The 16,802-nt window shown below is 36.6% G+C and overlaps 6 protein-coding genes across 9 annotated transcripts; 2 read left to right on the forward strand and 4 right to left on the reverse strand.

The window, feature by feature from the left end:
• Positions 1-5: 5 nt before the first annotated feature.
• Positions 6-3,589, reverse strand: LOC123013534 (protein Mo25). Its single transcript, XM_044412105.1, has 5 exons — positions 2,987-3,589; positions 2,766-2,934; positions 2,554-2,718; positions 1,272-1,376; positions 6-1,216 (listed from the first exon to the last, which is right to left on the reverse strand). Exons 1-5 carry the CDS (start codon positions 3,373-3,375, stop codon positions 1,034-1,036), a joined length of 1,011 nt encoding a protein of 336 aa, XP_044268040.1. The 5' UTR covers positions 3,376-3,589; the 3' UTR covers positions 6-1,033.
• A 368-nt stretch (positions 3,590-3,957) lies between these two features.
• Positions 3,958-5,035, reverse strand: LOC123013536 (androgen-dependent TFPI-regulating protein-like). The gene is made up of 4 exons (XM_044412107.1): positions 4,954-5,035; positions 4,735-4,902; positions 4,319-4,683; positions 3,958-4,271 (listed from the first exon to the last, which is right to left on the reverse strand). Exons 1-4 carry the CDS (start codon positions 4,960-4,962, stop codon positions 4,088-4,090), a joined length of 726 nt encoding a protein of 241 aa, XP_044268042.1. The 5' UTR covers positions 4,963-5,035; the 3' UTR covers positions 3,958-4,087.
• On the forward strand, positions 4,994-6,019 carry LOC123013535. Its single transcript, XM_044412106.1, has 3 exons — positions 4,994-5,271; positions 5,318-5,686; positions 5,737-6,019. Exons 1-3 carry the CDS (start codon positions 5,106-5,108, stop codon positions 5,997-5,999), a joined length of 798 nt encoding a protein of 265 aa, XP_044268041.1. The 5' UTR covers positions 4,994-5,105; the 3' UTR covers positions 6,000-6,019.
• Positions 6,020-6,777: 758 nt separating this feature from the next.
• On the reverse strand, positions 6,778-9,348 carry LOC123013531 (sentrin-specific protease 1-like). The gene is made up of 4 exons (XM_044412100.1): positions 9,128-9,348; positions 8,997-9,076; positions 8,182-8,944; positions 6,778-7,815 (listed from the first exon to the last, which is right to left on the reverse strand). The coding sequence occupies exons 1-4, from the start codon at positions 9,211-9,213 to the stop codon at positions 6,954-6,956; spliced, it is 1,791 nt and encodes a 596-aa protein (XP_044268035.1). The 5' UTR covers positions 9,214-9,348; the 3' UTR covers positions 6,778-6,953.
• Positions 9,349-9,526: 178 nt separating this feature from the next.
• Positions 9,527-11,910, forward strand: LOC123013533 (cytoplasmic dynein 1 light intermediate chain 1). 2 transcript variants are annotated; one of them, XM_044412103.1, is made up of 7 exons: positions 9,527-9,680; positions 9,727-9,917; positions 10,265-10,674; positions 10,725-10,954; positions 11,004-11,115; positions 11,166-11,345; positions 11,557-11,910. In XM_044412103.1, the coding sequence occupies exons 1-7, from the start codon at positions 9,631-9,633 to the stop codon at positions 11,809-11,811; spliced, it is 1,428 nt and encodes a 475-aa protein (XP_044268038.1). In that variant the 5' UTR covers positions 9,527-9,630; the 3' UTR covers positions 11,812-11,910. The 2 variants fall into 2 exon arrangements, with proteins under 2 accessions (XP_044268038.1, XP_044268039.1); XM_044412104.1 differs by having other exon boundaries at positions 11,166-11,315.
• Positions 11,911-12,138: 228 nt separating this feature from the next.
• LOC123013530 (glycerol-3-phosphate dehydrogenase, mitochondrial-like) lies at positions 12,139-16,722 on the reverse strand. Of its 3 annotated transcripts, XM_044412099.1 has the most exons (9): positions 16,583-16,722; positions 14,965-15,083; positions 14,529-14,911; positions 13,426-14,477; positions 13,077-13,286; positions 12,822-13,021; positions 12,669-12,767; positions 12,523-12,624; positions 12,139-12,317 (listed from the first exon to the last, which is right to left on the reverse strand). In XM_044412099.1, the coding sequence occupies exons 2-9, from the start codon at positions 15,064-15,066 to the stop codon at positions 12,183-12,185; spliced, it is 2,283 nt and encodes a 760-aa protein (XP_044268034.1). In that variant the 5' UTR covers positions 15,067-15,083; positions 16,583-16,722; the 3' UTR covers positions 12,139-12,182. The 3 variants fall into 3 exon arrangements, with proteins under 3 accessions (XP_044268034.1, XP_044268032.1, XP_044268033.1); XM_044412097.1 differs by lacking the exon at positions 12,669-12,767; XM_044412098.1 differs by lacking the exon at positions 12,523-12,624.
• Between the last annotated feature and the right edge of the window lie 80 nt (positions 16,723-16,802).

The raw sequence follows: 16,802 nt of genomic DNA on the forward strand, positions 1-16,802 counted from the left end.
GCGTGTCATCTAAAAGAATGTATTGTTTCCAATTTCTGTGTAAATCATATAATTTAAAATAAATACAATAACATACATAACTAAAACGTGTAGAAAAAAAGAGAATTTCGCTTTCGCAACTCGTGTTTGAACGTTTGAACAAGTGCCTAAATTATGTTACGCTAGACGCAGCTCCTGAAACGAAATAACAATCCTCTTTACTAATTTTTTATCCTCGAATAGAAATTCTTTTTATAAAACTATTTAATTTTAATAAGATTTAGAATTGTATTAGGTATCCTATTATTTTTCATTTTTTAAGTTTAAGTATGCTAAGAATAGATCCTATTAGTAATTACAGCCCTCCATTAATTTATCAAATTGCCGTTGGATGATTTTTTTGATTTCTCTCATGGAAAATCAGTAAAAATCGATCCACTCCCCAAATGGATGGTCATTTAATTTCTAATAAGATTAATTGGTTTAAAACTACCCATAAGCATTTATAGGCACCCCACTATGTTTTTATAATTGAATTAATAGATTTACAGAATTCATTACTAAACTAACTAACCACTAGACTTATTTTTATAAAAACAAAGTACACTTAATTCAGAAATTATTGCTACAAGCCAACAAAATCGAGATGAACAAAAGGGGGCAAAAAAACAAAAGGAGACGAAAGAAAATTACGACCGACAGAACAGTTTCGGGTTTGATTTAGGCAAAGTCAATTCGTGTTCTGCTTTCTATAAAATTATACGCTTTATAACATCTTCTCTGTATAAATATATTATTATAAATACACTTAGTTATACTTTTACCGACCCTAACAACTCAACTACAAAACGAAAATCACTCGAAAGTATTTTTATACCTCTTGAGCATTGAAAAACTCAGCTCAGGTAGAGTTACAAAATGTCAAATAAAATGGACGTCAATGAAATTAAATGATACGGGAGTCCTTGGGGCTTTTAAATATTGGTAACGGCTGAAATTAAAAATATATATTTAACAATAATAATAATTAATAAAAATGTTAATAGGAAAATTGTTAATGCCCGGCCATCGGCCTTAGTTCTTTTATTTGCCTAATAAGGTACGCTTTTTCGTCGTTAAATTGTTCGTCTTCCGCCCGATCCGTGTGAAACTTCATCAAGAAGTCTACTAACTTGTCTTGATTGCGGAGCAAAATGTCCAAAATTGGCTTGGGTTTGTTGGGATTTGCCACAAACACCTAAGTAAAAAATCACAACAGTCACAACAGTAACCACTAAAAAGGATAAAACTACCTTAAATACATGGAAGGCTTCAAATTGGATGTTCCTAGATCGTTCCTTAAGCATATTCATCATAAGTTTAAGATTGTCTGGATTGGATATATACCTCGTCATCACCTGCAAAAAAGAAAAAAAATCCCAAACACCAAATATTTTGAAGCCAAAAAATAAAACTAAAAGCAAATAAATGCAGGATAACTGCTTAAAAAATATTTTTAAGTGTCACCCAGTATAGCAATAAACAGATTCAGATCGTATTAAAGACGTAAAATATATCAAATTAAAGCAACTTCAATAACTTCGTATTACACAAAACGAATTGAACATACATAATTTGATATTTTGTACTAAAATAAAAAATAAACAATTGCGAACAGGGATTTGTCATTCAATTGACATAAGAATGTAAAACGGGCCTTATGTACGAAACCTCACTTTCGGTTTTTTTAAGTTTTATCCTGACAGCTAGAGAAAAAATTACAATAAATCAAAATTAGTTATTGAAAAAACATGTACTGCTGGCATTGTTATTTCAGAAAATCAACGCCAAAAATAAAGTTCAACTAAAACTTTCAAATCCTAGTTTCAAACGTCAATCATAATAACAATAAAGCATTACAGATTTGTCAACAAGAAATTACCACCTAGGATTTGAACATTTAGGAAAATTACGTTTTTCATGTTGTTTGTARCTAGAATTTTCAGAAGTAATTTTGAATGCCCACTACTCCTTGTTGTTGACGGTTGAAGTTTTCTGTCAACCTGCTGTCAATTATCAATTGAATTATCTATACAAGCTGACAGGTGGCCTAACCTAAATTTTGACAATAGTTACGATATGTTTTGTTTGTCACCAGAAACCAACTTAACCAAATTTATGAAAACCTATTCATGAATATCCCTAAATTTTAGGGAGTAATTTCTTGTTGATACGACAATAYATTGACATTTTTTGAACTGACATGTCCAAAATTCCTTGTCCGTAATTGTATAACAGCCAATGCCAAAAAGCCAACCATTACTAAAGTATTTTTTTTAACCACAAATTCCAAAACATCCTATATAAGTACATACACAATGTCTATTTAAAAATTGCAACACCAAAAATAGCCAACAAAAAAACACTTCATCTTCATCTCATCAATGTTTTCACGGTCGAGTTGCGTTAGAAATCGCACGTTGGCAACACTGTGTTCTATATTCAGGTGAAACTGACCCACAAACTCATCCATTGATATAATCCGCACTCGTTTCGATAAAAACGATAAGATATAGAGGAAAAATAATGACTCACAGTGAAATTATGTCTATCCAGAAGTAATTCGCCGAGCAATTTCAAACTTTGACGTCTAGTGACGTAGTTTTCGGAATTTAAAAGTCGTTGATAATGGCTGAAAACTTTGTCATAATTAACTTCCAAAAAGTCGGCACATAAGATTTTGTGACGCGTCAACAATTCCTACAATCAAAGATGAAAAATGCGCCAAAAACCCACTACGCGCCAACCTTAAATGTAGAAAATGCATCTGAGGCGATATCAAAAGTCGACACTTCGACGTATCTAAAGAAATTATAGAAATCGTCGGAATAAAGCATGATTTTGGCCAGGGCCTCATAACGGGCGCACTCACGCAACATCGTCCCGCAATTCAGGGCAATTTCCTGCAGTTCATACCTGAAAAAAACGCAAAATCACTCAAACAGCCCCATTGAGCCGTTACACTAACCCTGACATAAGCGTGAACAAAATTTCGGGCTTGGTGCAGATGTATTCCACGGTCGGAGACCGCGTACCAATCTGTCTCCGCAGAATATTATTAAACACCTGCGCCACATCCTTTTTTCCTTCAAAATCAATCCGATTCAAATTCTGGATCAGCAGCAGCAACAAATTACTATTGTACAACTCTTGAGCCAGTTGGGCTACTATTATATCCGTCTGGGGCTCCGCATCTGACGTCCCATACAACATGTTCTTAATCAGCACCAGATTCTTGCTTACTTCCTCCTGAGCCTTTTCCGCCTTCTTTTCGCCCTTTTCCAGTGCGTTTACGGCTTCCTTTAGGGCTTTCACAATATCGGTGGGGCTCTTTTGCGATTTTCCAAACAGAGGCATTTTTTGAGTGAACAGTAACAGATTTCGCGGGATATTTGAGGTCAAGAGGCGGTCTTGAAGATGTCGAGCGTGCCTTCACCAGAAACTATCAAAACTTTACACTACTCATTACAAAAGTTTTTATTTTTGAGAATTTCGGACGACTTATAGACACATTTGACAGAACGAAACAGTCATAAGGGATGGGGCTGAGGGATTTTATTAGAGAGGCAAAGGTGCCAATAGAAGTGTGACGCAAAAGCGGGGGAAAAGATAAGTTTGGCCAGAAATCTATTGGCGACACTGCAAAAACTGTATTACCGACAACGCGACCCGCAAATTTTAAACCCAAAAACAAAAATACGTGTTTTTCTCCATTTACAACAAAAATGCTTAAATCAAATTAATTATAGCAAAAAACTTAGTTTTCCCATGTAATTTAAGATAAATGGTGTCAATATAAAAATTATTGTTTTAGTTTTAATTTTTGTTCAGAGTTAAAAAAAAAAACTGAAATAAAGTAATTTGGATCAAGTTTTGCACAACAGCCCTATAATTAGCACCATCTGTAATAAATTACATTACTTTCCCGGAGAGGTGCGAATCTTCTCGGAAAAAGTCATCAATAAGCAAGTGTTTTTAAAACAATAGTTTCAATGCGCATTCAAGTATAATAAAAATTCCGTGGAAGTGACTTCAACCTTTCTTCACTTTATTAAAAAAAAAATTAATTCTAAGTTGTGTTCGCAAATTTGACTCTTTTCGATTTTTTCAAATGTTGGATAAAAATTCCCAGATACAGGAGCAAAACTGTGATTGAGTACACTATTATCAAAAAAGAGAGTCTTTGTAACCACGTCAAGTATTTAAAAATGGGGTACAACCAAACTCCATATACTAAATAAATAGTTATTAATCTGAAAACGGATGTTGAAACTTAATTTTTTTTTCTAATTTTACTTACGAAACTTCGTAAGAGATAATAAAAGCTGTGAGTACAGGCACAGCGTGATAGAAATCAATAATTTCAAATCCGTGTTCCTTTGGGAGATTAATTTCGGCTATGATGGGTAAAATAATAAAGGAGTGAACACTGTGGGTCATCCATGATGGATAAAATTTATCCAAACTTCGGGGAAAAACCAACTCGCGGTCTATTAAATACAAGCCCCAAAACATGAATGATACCATCATTGTACAAGGGAAAACAATCGCAGTGAATAGGTAGTGACGAATCAACCCGAAATACTTTGACACATTTTGGGGGATTCCCAGCAAATGCGACAATTCGTGAATAATTGCAATAACCAAAAAGTAGACTTGAGCAGTCTGAAAAAAAATCGTTGAAAAATGGTGCCAAATCAATRTAAGCTTTTTTACAAAATTCCARCCAGTAAAATAGAAGCTACCAAAGCGTTTTAAATTAACGAAAGCCTCATAATTTGATGAATTATTCCTGTATACATAATCGTACTGTTTGGAGACATAGTAGTAGAACARCCAGACAGGCGTGTAAACACCCAATCCGAGAAACTTTTTTTTCTTGTCCTGCAAAATACGATTTTGTTGATTATGAATAAAATCTCAATCGAATTCAACTTCGTCCATCCCACGAGAATTTTGACAGTGACACAATCGCCTGACGCAACACTCTTTATATTGAGAATTAGGCCACGAAGACTCGAAAGATAACAAACTGGGGTATTTTTAGGTGGAAATTACAAAACACCGGACTTTGGGAGTAGTCTGAAATGATTCGTTGTGTTGTTATTTTGAGCGCGATTTTTTCACTCATTTTTACCCAAGATGATATTGTTGAAGACACGCAGTTCGCGACTTGCTGGATTAACAGCACTGAAGTGCAAACGACGGCAAATGCGACGGTCAAGAGGCAATTGAAAGGGGTTTGCACTTATAGTAAGTGTCTTTTAACACTTTCTGGAGTTCTAAATAAATTTTATAGAGCAAATTGAGCAAAAATTTCAACAATTGGAAGAAAAGCTTTTGGCTGAGTTGAGCCTGATTAAGCAACTCTTAGGAGGAGATAGCAACAAACCAGTTAGAACTAACGATTATTATGATTATGAAGAAAAAAGTCTGAAAGTTGCTGACCCCATCACCGATGATRGTTCTGATAGTACCATCATAAGTGTGACCGAGGAGGTAACCCATGCCTCGTCGTGGGTTAGAACAGAAATTGTTCATTTAAACAACACCATTCATGTCCACAAAGGCGAAAAACTTTTCATTTATTACTGGGAAATCCCCGAGATTGGGGCAGTTTTGCCCAAAAGTGGTCTCCATATTAGAAGTGCCGACTTTTACGTTTTGGGTTATTTGGTTCAACTTCTAATCCATTATTTGTAATTTTCATTTTTTTAGGTCACCAATTATGTCTACAGCTATATCCAAATCACATACCGAAATATTTAGGCATCCAGCTCAAACCTAGCAGTAATATTTTGAAGAAACACAAGTTCACAATTTTGGATCATTTTGATGGTAGCAAAAATATAAATTCACAAATTTTTGGTGGTGGCACTTACGAGGGATTTTATAAAGTCCCATATGCGAAATTACAAGAAAGAAATTATTTATTTGACGATAAACTTGTAATAAAGTTGACGATTTTTCTCAACTCTTGAATAAAATGCTTTTAACAGTAGTTTTTTTTCTTCTTTTACCAGTTTTTCGGTCAAAGGTGTCCAAAAATTAAACAATATACAGGTGCGCCAGAACTCGCGACCCAGAGAAAAATGCCATATAAGGTAAGATACCAGGAACATGGAAAAAATGTTAAAAAAAAATATCTATAAAAATTTCAAAGTTATGAGGGTTTAAAAGTTTGTGCTTTGACTCTATTTATTTCTGTTGGAAAAAAAAAATTCCAAGTTTTTTTGCTATAGGTTATTAAAAGAGGAAACAAGGAAGCTGTAACCTAAATTGTAACTCTGTTCCAATGTTATTTGTGGCATTTATTGGCAAAATTTTTGTTCCTACACTAAATAATCGTAAAAAAACATATACAAGATCATCAGTATCATTAAATAGATATAAAAAATTGTCAAATGTCAAAAATAAATGTCAAATTTTTTTGACAGAGAATTTTTTAAACATTTTTTTCATGTTCCTGGTATCTTACCTTGCTTGAAAATTTTCTCTGGTTCGCGAGTTCTGGCGTATCCTGTATAATAAATCAAGTAAGTAATGGAATATGGAAGACTCCAAAAAATTTATACATTTATAAATAACACGAAAACTAGTTATAATTTGTTATAAATCGTGATCGTAATTTTACACCTCTTTTTAACTCAAGAAAAATTTTTAGGTAGCAAAAGTAAAACAAAATGATTCCTAAAATTTTATTTATTTAAAAAAAAAAGTATAGTGACAGGATTAGAAGATTCAATCTAAAAAAAAAAAAACAAATGAAAAACCTATATTTAATATTTTAACACTTATGTATTAACACTCGTCCATTCACGCACAATCAGATGTAAATAAATTATCGCTTTTATTTCAATGAAATGAATTGTACATAAACATAACACAATTCCATTGTACTAAAACCTATAAGTATACAAAAATAAAAAGACCCCCTACTGTATCAGTAACTGCCCGGTGAGTATTTCAACTACCATTTTCTTCCTCAAATACGGCATATCTTCCTGTTGGAAAGTGAACCTCGCTTTCCTCGTCGCAAATTCCGCAAATGTACACGAGAACATGCCACAATCACTCCCGTTCATTTGTTGTGGTATATCCTGGACATTCTCCAAGACAAAATCCTCGGTACTAAACGGCTGTCCTTTCTTATCCATATGCTCAAACTCTAGATAGTTCCTCAACGCATTCAAACACTGATTATTCGATTTCCCCATACTATCATAATACTTGATCGTCCTCTCCTTAAGATTGATTATCGCCATACACCAGTGCATCCCTAGATGTATAGGAACACAGATGAACTCATACGAGAAAATATCCACCCTTCTCGTCCACCGTTTCAGCGAATCTGGCCCATTTCTTGACAATTTTTGATAAAAGAAAGTATTAGTGGCGTAAGTCCTCGGCCACTTCGAATCAGTCCCTCTCTCCATTATCAAATTCATGTAGAAATTAATCACGTTATCGTTGAGCCAATTTAAGCCTGACAACGTTTGCATATCTCTTCGTGTCACATTCAAGTTAAATTTCTTCGTGAGCACTTCGTTAGGGTCTCCCGAAAAGGCTTTCTTCACCATACGCAGCTGTTCATCGGTCAAAGGCGGCAACTCGACTTCTTCTTCCTCTTCTTCGATCGGAAGAATCGCTTCCTTGATGGCAAGCGAGTCTTGGACTTTTTTAGTTAAAGATTTTATCAATAAATTGCGATTGATTTCGTTCAAGGCGGATGAGTTTTCGGTGTACGCTTCAATCTCTTTCGACTTGTCTTCGACGAAGCGTTCATGATTCTTGGTACTGAAAGAAAAAATATCGAGAGAGTTAGCAGAAAGGCGAAAGAGAGTCAAAAGTACAGAAAAATATTGAAGATGTTACCCATCGTGCAAATTTGAAAGGGGACTGAGACGTTTGACACTCACAAAGAAATATTAAAAATTCCTAAAAAATAAAATCAAACATCCCCAATTCAACATACAGTTAAATGTGGTTAAGGCTACATCTAAACCATATAACACTAGAATTACACGTCTGACCACGACTTTGAATTTTAACAGAGATTAATATTTTTACTGAAATCAACCACTTCACAAATATGTACTTAGTTGGGAATTAAAAAATCAGATGGTCAAAATAAACCGAAAGTCTATGATAGAAATTACTTACATATCCTGTAGCCACTTTTGGTGCGTCGGCTTCGACGTATCAACAACAGTTTTGAGGCTATTAATTGGGGGTACTTTGATATCGGGTTTCGGCGACGGTGGATTTGGCAGAATTTCAACATCGGAATCGGAATCTTCAATAACTTCTTCACTCTCAAAATCATCCAAAACTTTTATTACTGTATCTTTGGTCGATAGTTTCCTCTTATTTTCAGTCAAGTCGATCACTTCAACTGGTTTTTTATTCGGCGATTTAGCCAATTCCACCAGCCTCCGTGACCGATTAAACAACGACCCGACTGGAGTCCCGTAAGTCGAGGAATTATTAAACGAATAGGAATTTTGTAACGTTGCGACGTTATCCAACAACATTTCATATTTCTTTTTATCATCTAATCTAATTGAATAGTCCAAAGTAGGGGTCGAAAAGCTGTTGCTCAAGCTCGACCGGCCCGACCTAACATTCCTCGAAATCGGTGATACTCTCGACTTGGCTTTAACGCCGTTGTGGGGCTCGTAACTGGTGGCAAACCGCGTGATATATTCTACATTGTTCCTTTTCGCATCGAGTTTTTTCTCAGTTGTGCTTTTAATACTTTTGAGGAATCTCAAATCGTCTGTACCATTGGTCTCCCACCGATTTTCTCTCGATTTCCGCGATGTTTTTATATCAATTGGTTTACTCGCAACGCGGATGTCGTCTTCGTCGTCCAAAACGACGGCTTCGTGTCGATTTGAACGCAAAGGCGAAGTGAAAATGTCATCTTTAAATCAAACAAATCAGTAAAATTACACAGACTTGAATTGGGGACTTACCCTCCAAAATATTGTTTGCCATAGAGGAAAGGATTTTTCTGTGTTTGGGGCTTTTAAAGTGACTATTGGTATCAGAGCCTCTGAAAACAAAGACTTAAGACTAGAACAACAGCAAAATTGAAATGTTTTACCTGCGTTTGCGGGAAAAGCCGCTCGATTGGGGCAACTCGTTAGATGGAAACCAAGCCCTGATATATTCCAAAAGCGATTCAAGCATTTTTACTTCGAAACAAACAACGTATGAAAGACATTGAAGATTGAAAAACTACACGCAAAAAGTTTTAACACTAGTAGATAACATTTTTAACCCAAATAAGAATCTAACGTAATTGTTGTCAAGTGTCAAAATCTAGTGACTTTCACTTTTATGCTATTCACGTTAGTGAATATGCAACAAAAAGAAAAAAAATTAACAATTTAATTTATTTTAGATTAAATAATGTTGATTACGTTTTTATAAAAACAAAGTAAAGCACGAGTTTATTTTTTAATTAAACTACAAAATCTAAGTTTTTTGAATAAAATAGATTTTTTTATGACTCATCGTTTCAAGGCCATAAACGTCAACTTGTCAAAAATCAGTTTTCAATTCATTGCAAAAACCCGTTAGAATTTTAATAAAAAAGTGTCGAAAATGCCGGAAGAAGTTGCAAAACCGACTGATGATAGCAAAAAGAATTTATGGCAAGCTTTTTGAACACTGACGAACTGTCTTAACCTTACTTTCCAGGTCTCAAATTTTGAGTGACGTTCAAAACAACGGTAATCCGAAATTGCCCTCTTGTAAGCAAGTTTTGGTCCTGGGGGACAATGAGTGTGGCAAGACCACGATTGTTGCGAAGTTACAAGGAGTGGAGGACCCCAAAAAGGGGTCTGGGCTGGAGTATGCTTATATCGACGTTAGGGACGATTACAGAGATGGTTTGTACTTCATTTTCCACACGATAGCTGTCTTATATTTCAAATAAATTTCGCTCGTTTTTGTTTCAAAATACATTGAAAATAATTTGAGGAGATTAATTCAATCTTTTGGTAGATTTGGCAACGTTGTTGGTAGTTTGACATAGGATATTTATTTTACATAGTCCAATAATCACAAAAAAATTAAATAACTTCATGTCCTAATTATTATAATAATTGAGATATAATATTTTGCACACTTCGGGTAGTTTGTAAAAAAGCCGGAGATTAGCAACACGAAAATAACCAACCGGCAGGTGCCACATGTTCGTTTTTGGCGGTCTTTTTGAATTTTTCTTTTTTTCCAGATCAGACCCGTCTCAGCGTGTGGGTACTAGACGGCGATCCGGGGCACACCGACCTCCTCAAATTTGCCCTAAATGAAGAGACATTCCAACATACCCTCGTCATTCTCACCGTAACCATGACAGCTCCTTGGAGCATCCTCGAGCAGCTACAACACTGGGCATCTGTCTTAGCCGACCATCTCGATAAACTAAAACTCGACGTTGACTTACGCCAAAACCGGCGTCAGCACATTGTGAAAATGTGGCAAGAATATGTGGAACCGGGGGACGAACTCGACCCGGCTTCCCCTATGAAACGGAGCTCCAGGACTTTTGGAGAAGGGGAAGACGGCTTGGAGGAGCAAACATCGTTGCCTGAAGGCACTTTGACCAATAACTTGGGGTTGGATATCGTCGTAGTGGTCACCAAGGTCTCTTTCGGATTTTTAAAAATAGTAATTTTTATTTTTGGGATTTGCAGACTGATTATATTCAGACATTGGAGAAAGAGCACGATTATAGGGATGAGCATCTGGATTTTATGCAGCAGTGGATAAGGAAGTTTTGTCTTCAGTATGGGGCGGCGTTGTTCTATACGAGCGCAAAAGAAGATAAGAATTGTGATTTGTTGTATAAATATTTGACTCATCGCATTTACGGTTTTCCATTCCGAACACCAGCCCTAGTGGTCGAAAAAGATGCAGTTTTTATGTAAGTGGAGCCATTTTTTAATCTATTGATGAAAAATTTGATTTATTAGACCGGCTGGATGGGATAATATGAATAAAATCCGAATCTTGTACGAGAATTTGCACACTTGTAAACCTGATGATTATTTCCGGGACATAATTGTGCAACCTGCGACCCGGAAGGTGACACTTGGCAACTCTTAATCCTCAAAATATCTTAATTTAATTTCCAGACAATAAACCGCGAAACCGAGCTTTTGGCCGAAGACGAACAAGCTTTCCTCGCACGCCAACAACAGATTCTCTTTGCTGGGGGTAACAACCTTCAAGGACCACGTCTTGGTGAAACCCCTATAAGGTCATCACCACTAGGAAAAGCAACGGTAAGAACAACTCAAGGCTCCCCAAAGAAGGTAAAAATTCACAATTCAAAATTTCTGTGTCGTTTTTTTTTTTTAATTTCGTTTTTAACAAGTGCAGCATGACTGGGGAATTGGTTGACTAATACCACGGGTAAAAATTCGCTTACATTTGTTGAGTTTTTTGGGTAATGTTTTGTGAATTTTTTGTTTGGGAATGGGGGTTTTACGGTTTTTCGCAAATTGGATTCGAATTATTTTGTAGTTGGATGGGTCCAAGGTCGTCAGCTCGCCAGGTGGGGAAGGGGTGTTGGCGAATTTCTTTAATTCGTTGTTGCATAAGAAAACTGGTTCGAGTCCGGGGAATTCCTTTGTGAATAAACCCGGAGGACCGGAATCGATGGATAAGGCGACTATGCGCTCCGACGCTGCAGCTGAGTTAGACAGATTGGCCCGCGGGGGGAAGAAGTCTGGGCCTTCAAGTGGAAGCGGAGTCGACTTTAATGCTTCCGATTGTTAATTTATTTTGTTGTTTTTTTTACACTCTTCTGCGATATAATTTAACTTAACTGTATTATTAACTTATCAAAACTATATAATAAAATTTTCTTTAATCAGTTTCGGGCCTGTTTTTCTAAATTGGAGAAATGAACCGAACTTTGTCAATAGACAAGGTCTTTTTAATTTCGTCAGATTTTCCTAATTATTGCTTTAATAATTCTAATAAATGTAATAAACGTATGTATTGTCTGAAAAATGTGTTTCTTGTCCGTAATACTTTATTTTATGTAGAATCAAAGCTACAACAAAATAAATTAACTCAAACAATACGACAAAATCACCTGAGTATACAAATTGACAATATTTTTATTTACAAATATTTTCTTTATTTTATACGCCGCCGCCGCTGCGCTCTACCGAAATCTTCTTTTTGAGCATTTCTTTCTCGTGTTTTTGTTCTTCGAGTTCGGCCATTCGAGCAAATCTTGAATACGCCACGTGACCTGACTTAATGGCAGACATCATCTAGAAAAAAACGACTATCACGAAAGAAATTTCATCACAAAAATAAAAAGAAACAAAAAAAAAAATGATCAGAGTTGCGTGTTTGGGATCTCACTAAAAATAGGGGTTCAAACCCGAGTGCGGTTTTAATTTTTGTAACTCGAGCAAATTAATAATTGGTGTTGCAAGAAAAAAACAAACAAGTGAACGTCAAAGTTTGCCAAACCTGCAAATACTCGTCAAGTTCAACTTGTCCATTCATATTCGTATCAATCTCTCGAAGTATTTCGTGGAGCTCCTCACCAGGAACCTCCTTTCCATCATCCCGCTGTAAAAACGAACCGAAATTAGAAAAATCGAAAAGAGGCTCACCTGTAAATAATCAGCCAGTTCCAATTGGCCGTTGTATGTTACGTTAATATCGGATAAGAGGTGATGAATTTCGTCATCGGTTAGTTTCATACCTAGAGACTTTATTAGAGAGGGTGAGTAGGCTCTACGAACACACAAATTTACAAATTTTACCTTGAGACTCCTCCTTATATCATTGATCGAGACGTATCCTTTGCGGTCCTTATCGATAATTTGGAACCTCTTGATATACAATTGAATCTCTTCTTTACTCAAATTAATGGGGATTTTGTCCCTGCTTGCGCGATTGACGTTCTGACCCATCTCGTTTTGGAGGAAAATCGTAGCGTCCTTGTGCTGCTTTTGCTTCTCCTCTGTAGAAATAAACTGTAGTATATAATCTATAATTTTTTTTTTTGAGTTTGTTACCATCAGACCAGCCTAACTCCTCAGCCATGATACTGATAATCTCAGGAAGGGCTTCTTGAGCGGCTTGCACGTTGAGGAAAGCCAAACGAAGCCGTCGTGCGATCATGTCAACAGCTGTCACTGCGTACTCTCGGACTCCATATCTGATCTCGGCATCGATGTAAGGGAATTCGGGATGGATTTTTTTGCCAATGATGGGCCACCTCTTACCTAACAAAGAAAAAATTGAAGATTTTCTATCAAACAGCGAAAACTACAAGGTTTTAACATTTAAAAATCAAATTCTGTCGATTATTCGACGGAATTGTTCAATATTCCGGTCGCTCGACTTTTCCAATTTTGTACCCACCTGTCAGTGCTGCCATCTTAGCCACCGTGAACGCTCTATCCCCATACGACTTGGACAAATGTTGCGCCACTTCACACTCCAAACCGAAATCCTGCACTAACCTAATGTACATCGTGGGGGTCCATCCGTGCGCCCCCTCTAACAACAACCCATCAGTCTGAGACTCTTTATGCACCGGTTTGAGACAACAAGCCGCAATCGCCGCATCAATGGTCTCCTGAGCCATGGCACGATAAGTCGTCCATTTGCCCCCCGCTATCGTTACCAAATGACTATCACTGACATGTACGATATGATTGCGGGCAAGCGACTGCGTATCTGGTTTATTGGGATCGGAAACGAGGGGTCTTATCCCGCTCCAAGCCGACAAGACATCCCCACGTCTTACTTCTACATCTGGATTTAAATAATTCTTAACTTCTTCTAAAATAAATAAAATCTCGTCTTCGGTCGGCTTGGGGTGGTGGGTCACGTCACACGGAAGGTCTGTCGTGCCGGCAATGGTCTGTTTCTGCCACGGGAGGAAAAAAATCACGCGACCATCGCTGGTACTGGGGTCGAGGAGACCCATCTGTTCCGGGCTGTAGTACCCCGGAAGGGTAATATGGACCCCACTACTGGGCGAACAAATCGTTTTCACTTCCGGGTTGTCCATCTTCCGGATGGAATCCGTGAACGGTCCGGTGGCATTTATGACGCATTTCGCCGGAACGTTCCATTTTTTTCCGGTAATTTCGTCCTTGACACTAACGCCACACACCACCTCTTTCCCGGAGGAATTCTTTTCCTTAAGAAGTCCGGTTACGGAAACGTGATTGGCGACAGTGGCACCATGCCGAGTGGCTGTTAAAGCAATAGCGAGATTCATCCTAGCGTCGTCTTGTTGTCCATCGTAATAAACAATAGCCCCACAAAGCTTGTCCCCCCGAAGCATTGGGAACAACTCCAAAGCGTTCTTTTTCGAAAGGAGATAAGACGATTTTAGGGTTTTTCTCCCAGCGACGATATCGTACATCTTAATCCCCACCCAATAATACGGAACTTGCCACCACCTAGAAATTCCTGGTCAAAAAATCGAAAAAAAATAGCAACTCCAGACTCACGTATAGACCGGAAGCATGATGGGTAAAGGATGTGCCAAATGGGGGGCCGACTGTAACATACTAGCCCGTTCGTGCAGCGCCTCCTTGACCATCCTATACTGCTCAATATCCAGTTGCATGATTGCCTTCTGGAGGTACCGCACTCCTCCATGAATCAGCTTSGTGCTCCGACTAGAAGTCCCGCTTGCGAAATCATCAGCTTCGACGAGAGCCGTCTTGAGCCCCCTAGTGACGGCGTCGAGGGCACAACCGGCTCCTGTGGCCCCACCGCCGATGACAAGCACGTCGAAAGAGTCGTTCTGCAACGATTTTATTTGCTCGTCGCGAGTCGGAAGATTCCGTTTGGTCTTAGCGAGGCTGTGTTGGGCGTAGACGGCGCCCCACTTGAGACAAAATTTAAATCAGTTAATCGGTAAAGGGACATGCAGATACCTACTCGATTGTCTTTGTCGTCTGTGAGGAAGAGGTAAGTTGCAAAGCCGGCACCTAAGGTGGTGGTGAGGCCACCCAGTGCAATTTTTCCAAGTGTTGAGGCCATTTTTCCCAGTTTACAAACTAGATAAAGAAATAGAGGGGTGAAAAGTGACATTTTGAAAATAGATGCCCTAGTGACAAGGGCGGGTTTGATTGTTGGGTGACGGATAAGTTTTTGATTGGAAAATCAAAGAAAAAAACTCTTTCAAATGTTTTATGTAAATATGTACATATGTATTATGCATTAGGTAGAACGTCCTCAAATCCAATCATTGATCTGTTTTTTTCTAATTAAGGTAGGTAGTATCGACGAGTTTATGTCTCAAGAGACTTGTCTAGGTTTCATAAAAAACACTCTTCAACTTAATGACTTGTTTCATTGATAATGTTTCATGATTAAACATTTTACTTGTGATAAAAAACATTAACGTCACTGTGAAAACATATCAAAAGATATAAAATAAACAGATCATTACCACAAATGAGTTAACAACAAAAAAATCTGATTGGTATATTATTATTTCTTTTCTATTTTAGACATTTGAAACAAAAATATTATATGTACTTATATCTGTTATAATTACATATTCTCATCTTAGTTTGTCCTCGATTCGTAAAACTTGTTTTTCAGAAAATTAACTTAATTACATTAAATTATTAATTACATTAAACGTACATTAATATAATACATAATTCTGTAGTTTCATCATATATCTATTTTTAAAATAAAAAATTATTTATTTAATATATATTTAATATGATTAAATTCATTATTGTATTATGTAATATCTATAGAGGAATATTTAATAAAATAAAACCCTTTTTAAAAATAGTTTATTTTCGTAAGTACACTGGAAGATTTTTTGCTTGTTAAAATAATTGTGGTTTCGTAAAAATAAAATATTCCATTCTAAAGAGTACATTTCCTGAATATGTTACTTAATTAATTTTATCAACAAACTTGTAATTGTGATAAGAGAATTCCCTTGAATGTCTCAATTTTTTTGTTAGTAACAATCTTCAAAGTCACAATATAGTAAACTATCTAAATTGAGAAAACATTATTATTGATGGTAACAAAAAAATTAAAATACTTTTGTGACATTTTCTAAAACAAATTAAAACTCATCTTTGACGTTTTTTTCTTAAAAACACGTATCATTAAATAAAATTAAAAATTTTTATAACCACTGTGAACCCTAAAAAACTATTTTAAACCGGAAATCATTATTTAAAATCAAATTACAAATTCCAAACTTAACTTACATTCTAAATCACATGTTTCTCTTACGCAAACCTTCGCATTTTTTTTGCCTTGGGGAACAATACCAAAAATGAAACTTTATCGCTGCTTTATTTTAGCAATCCTATTCTAGTGCATCAACCTGATGCTCTTTAATTGTTCCCGCGCCAAGGCCGATAAAATTACGAAACTGTTACACAATTTAGCAAAACATTGATAATGCAAGCACGCGGGAGCGCACCCACACATTCGTAAAACATTTGAATACCGATGTAAAAAAAATCGCGCCCAACTGCTTATTTTTCAAAAAAAAAGAAGAAAATTTTGTAAAACTTACTGTTCAAAAATMCGGTCCATTTCGCCCTCGGCTTGTTCGTAGGTTATGTAAAGGTGAAAAACGAACGCACCGTCTCACACTTGCGCGGCAACTAAGCCAGTGGCGTACATCGCGAATTTAAAAGCGTGCGCGATATCGATCTTATCGCTTCCACGGACGAAACGCATGAAAATAAAACGATTTCCCAGACTAAATTGTTAATTTCACGTCGACAATACGT

This window comes from Tribolium madens, unplaced genomic scaffold, assembly GCF_015345945.1.
Source record: "Tribolium madens isolate multiple individuals breed KSU strain unplaced genomic scaffold, Tmad_KSU_1.1 Scaffold_96;HRSCAF=242;Tcas5.2_LG5, whole genome shotgun sequence".
Classification (NCBI taxonomy): Eukaryota; Metazoa; Arthropoda; class Insecta; order Coleoptera; family Tenebrionidae; genus Tribolium; species Tribolium madens.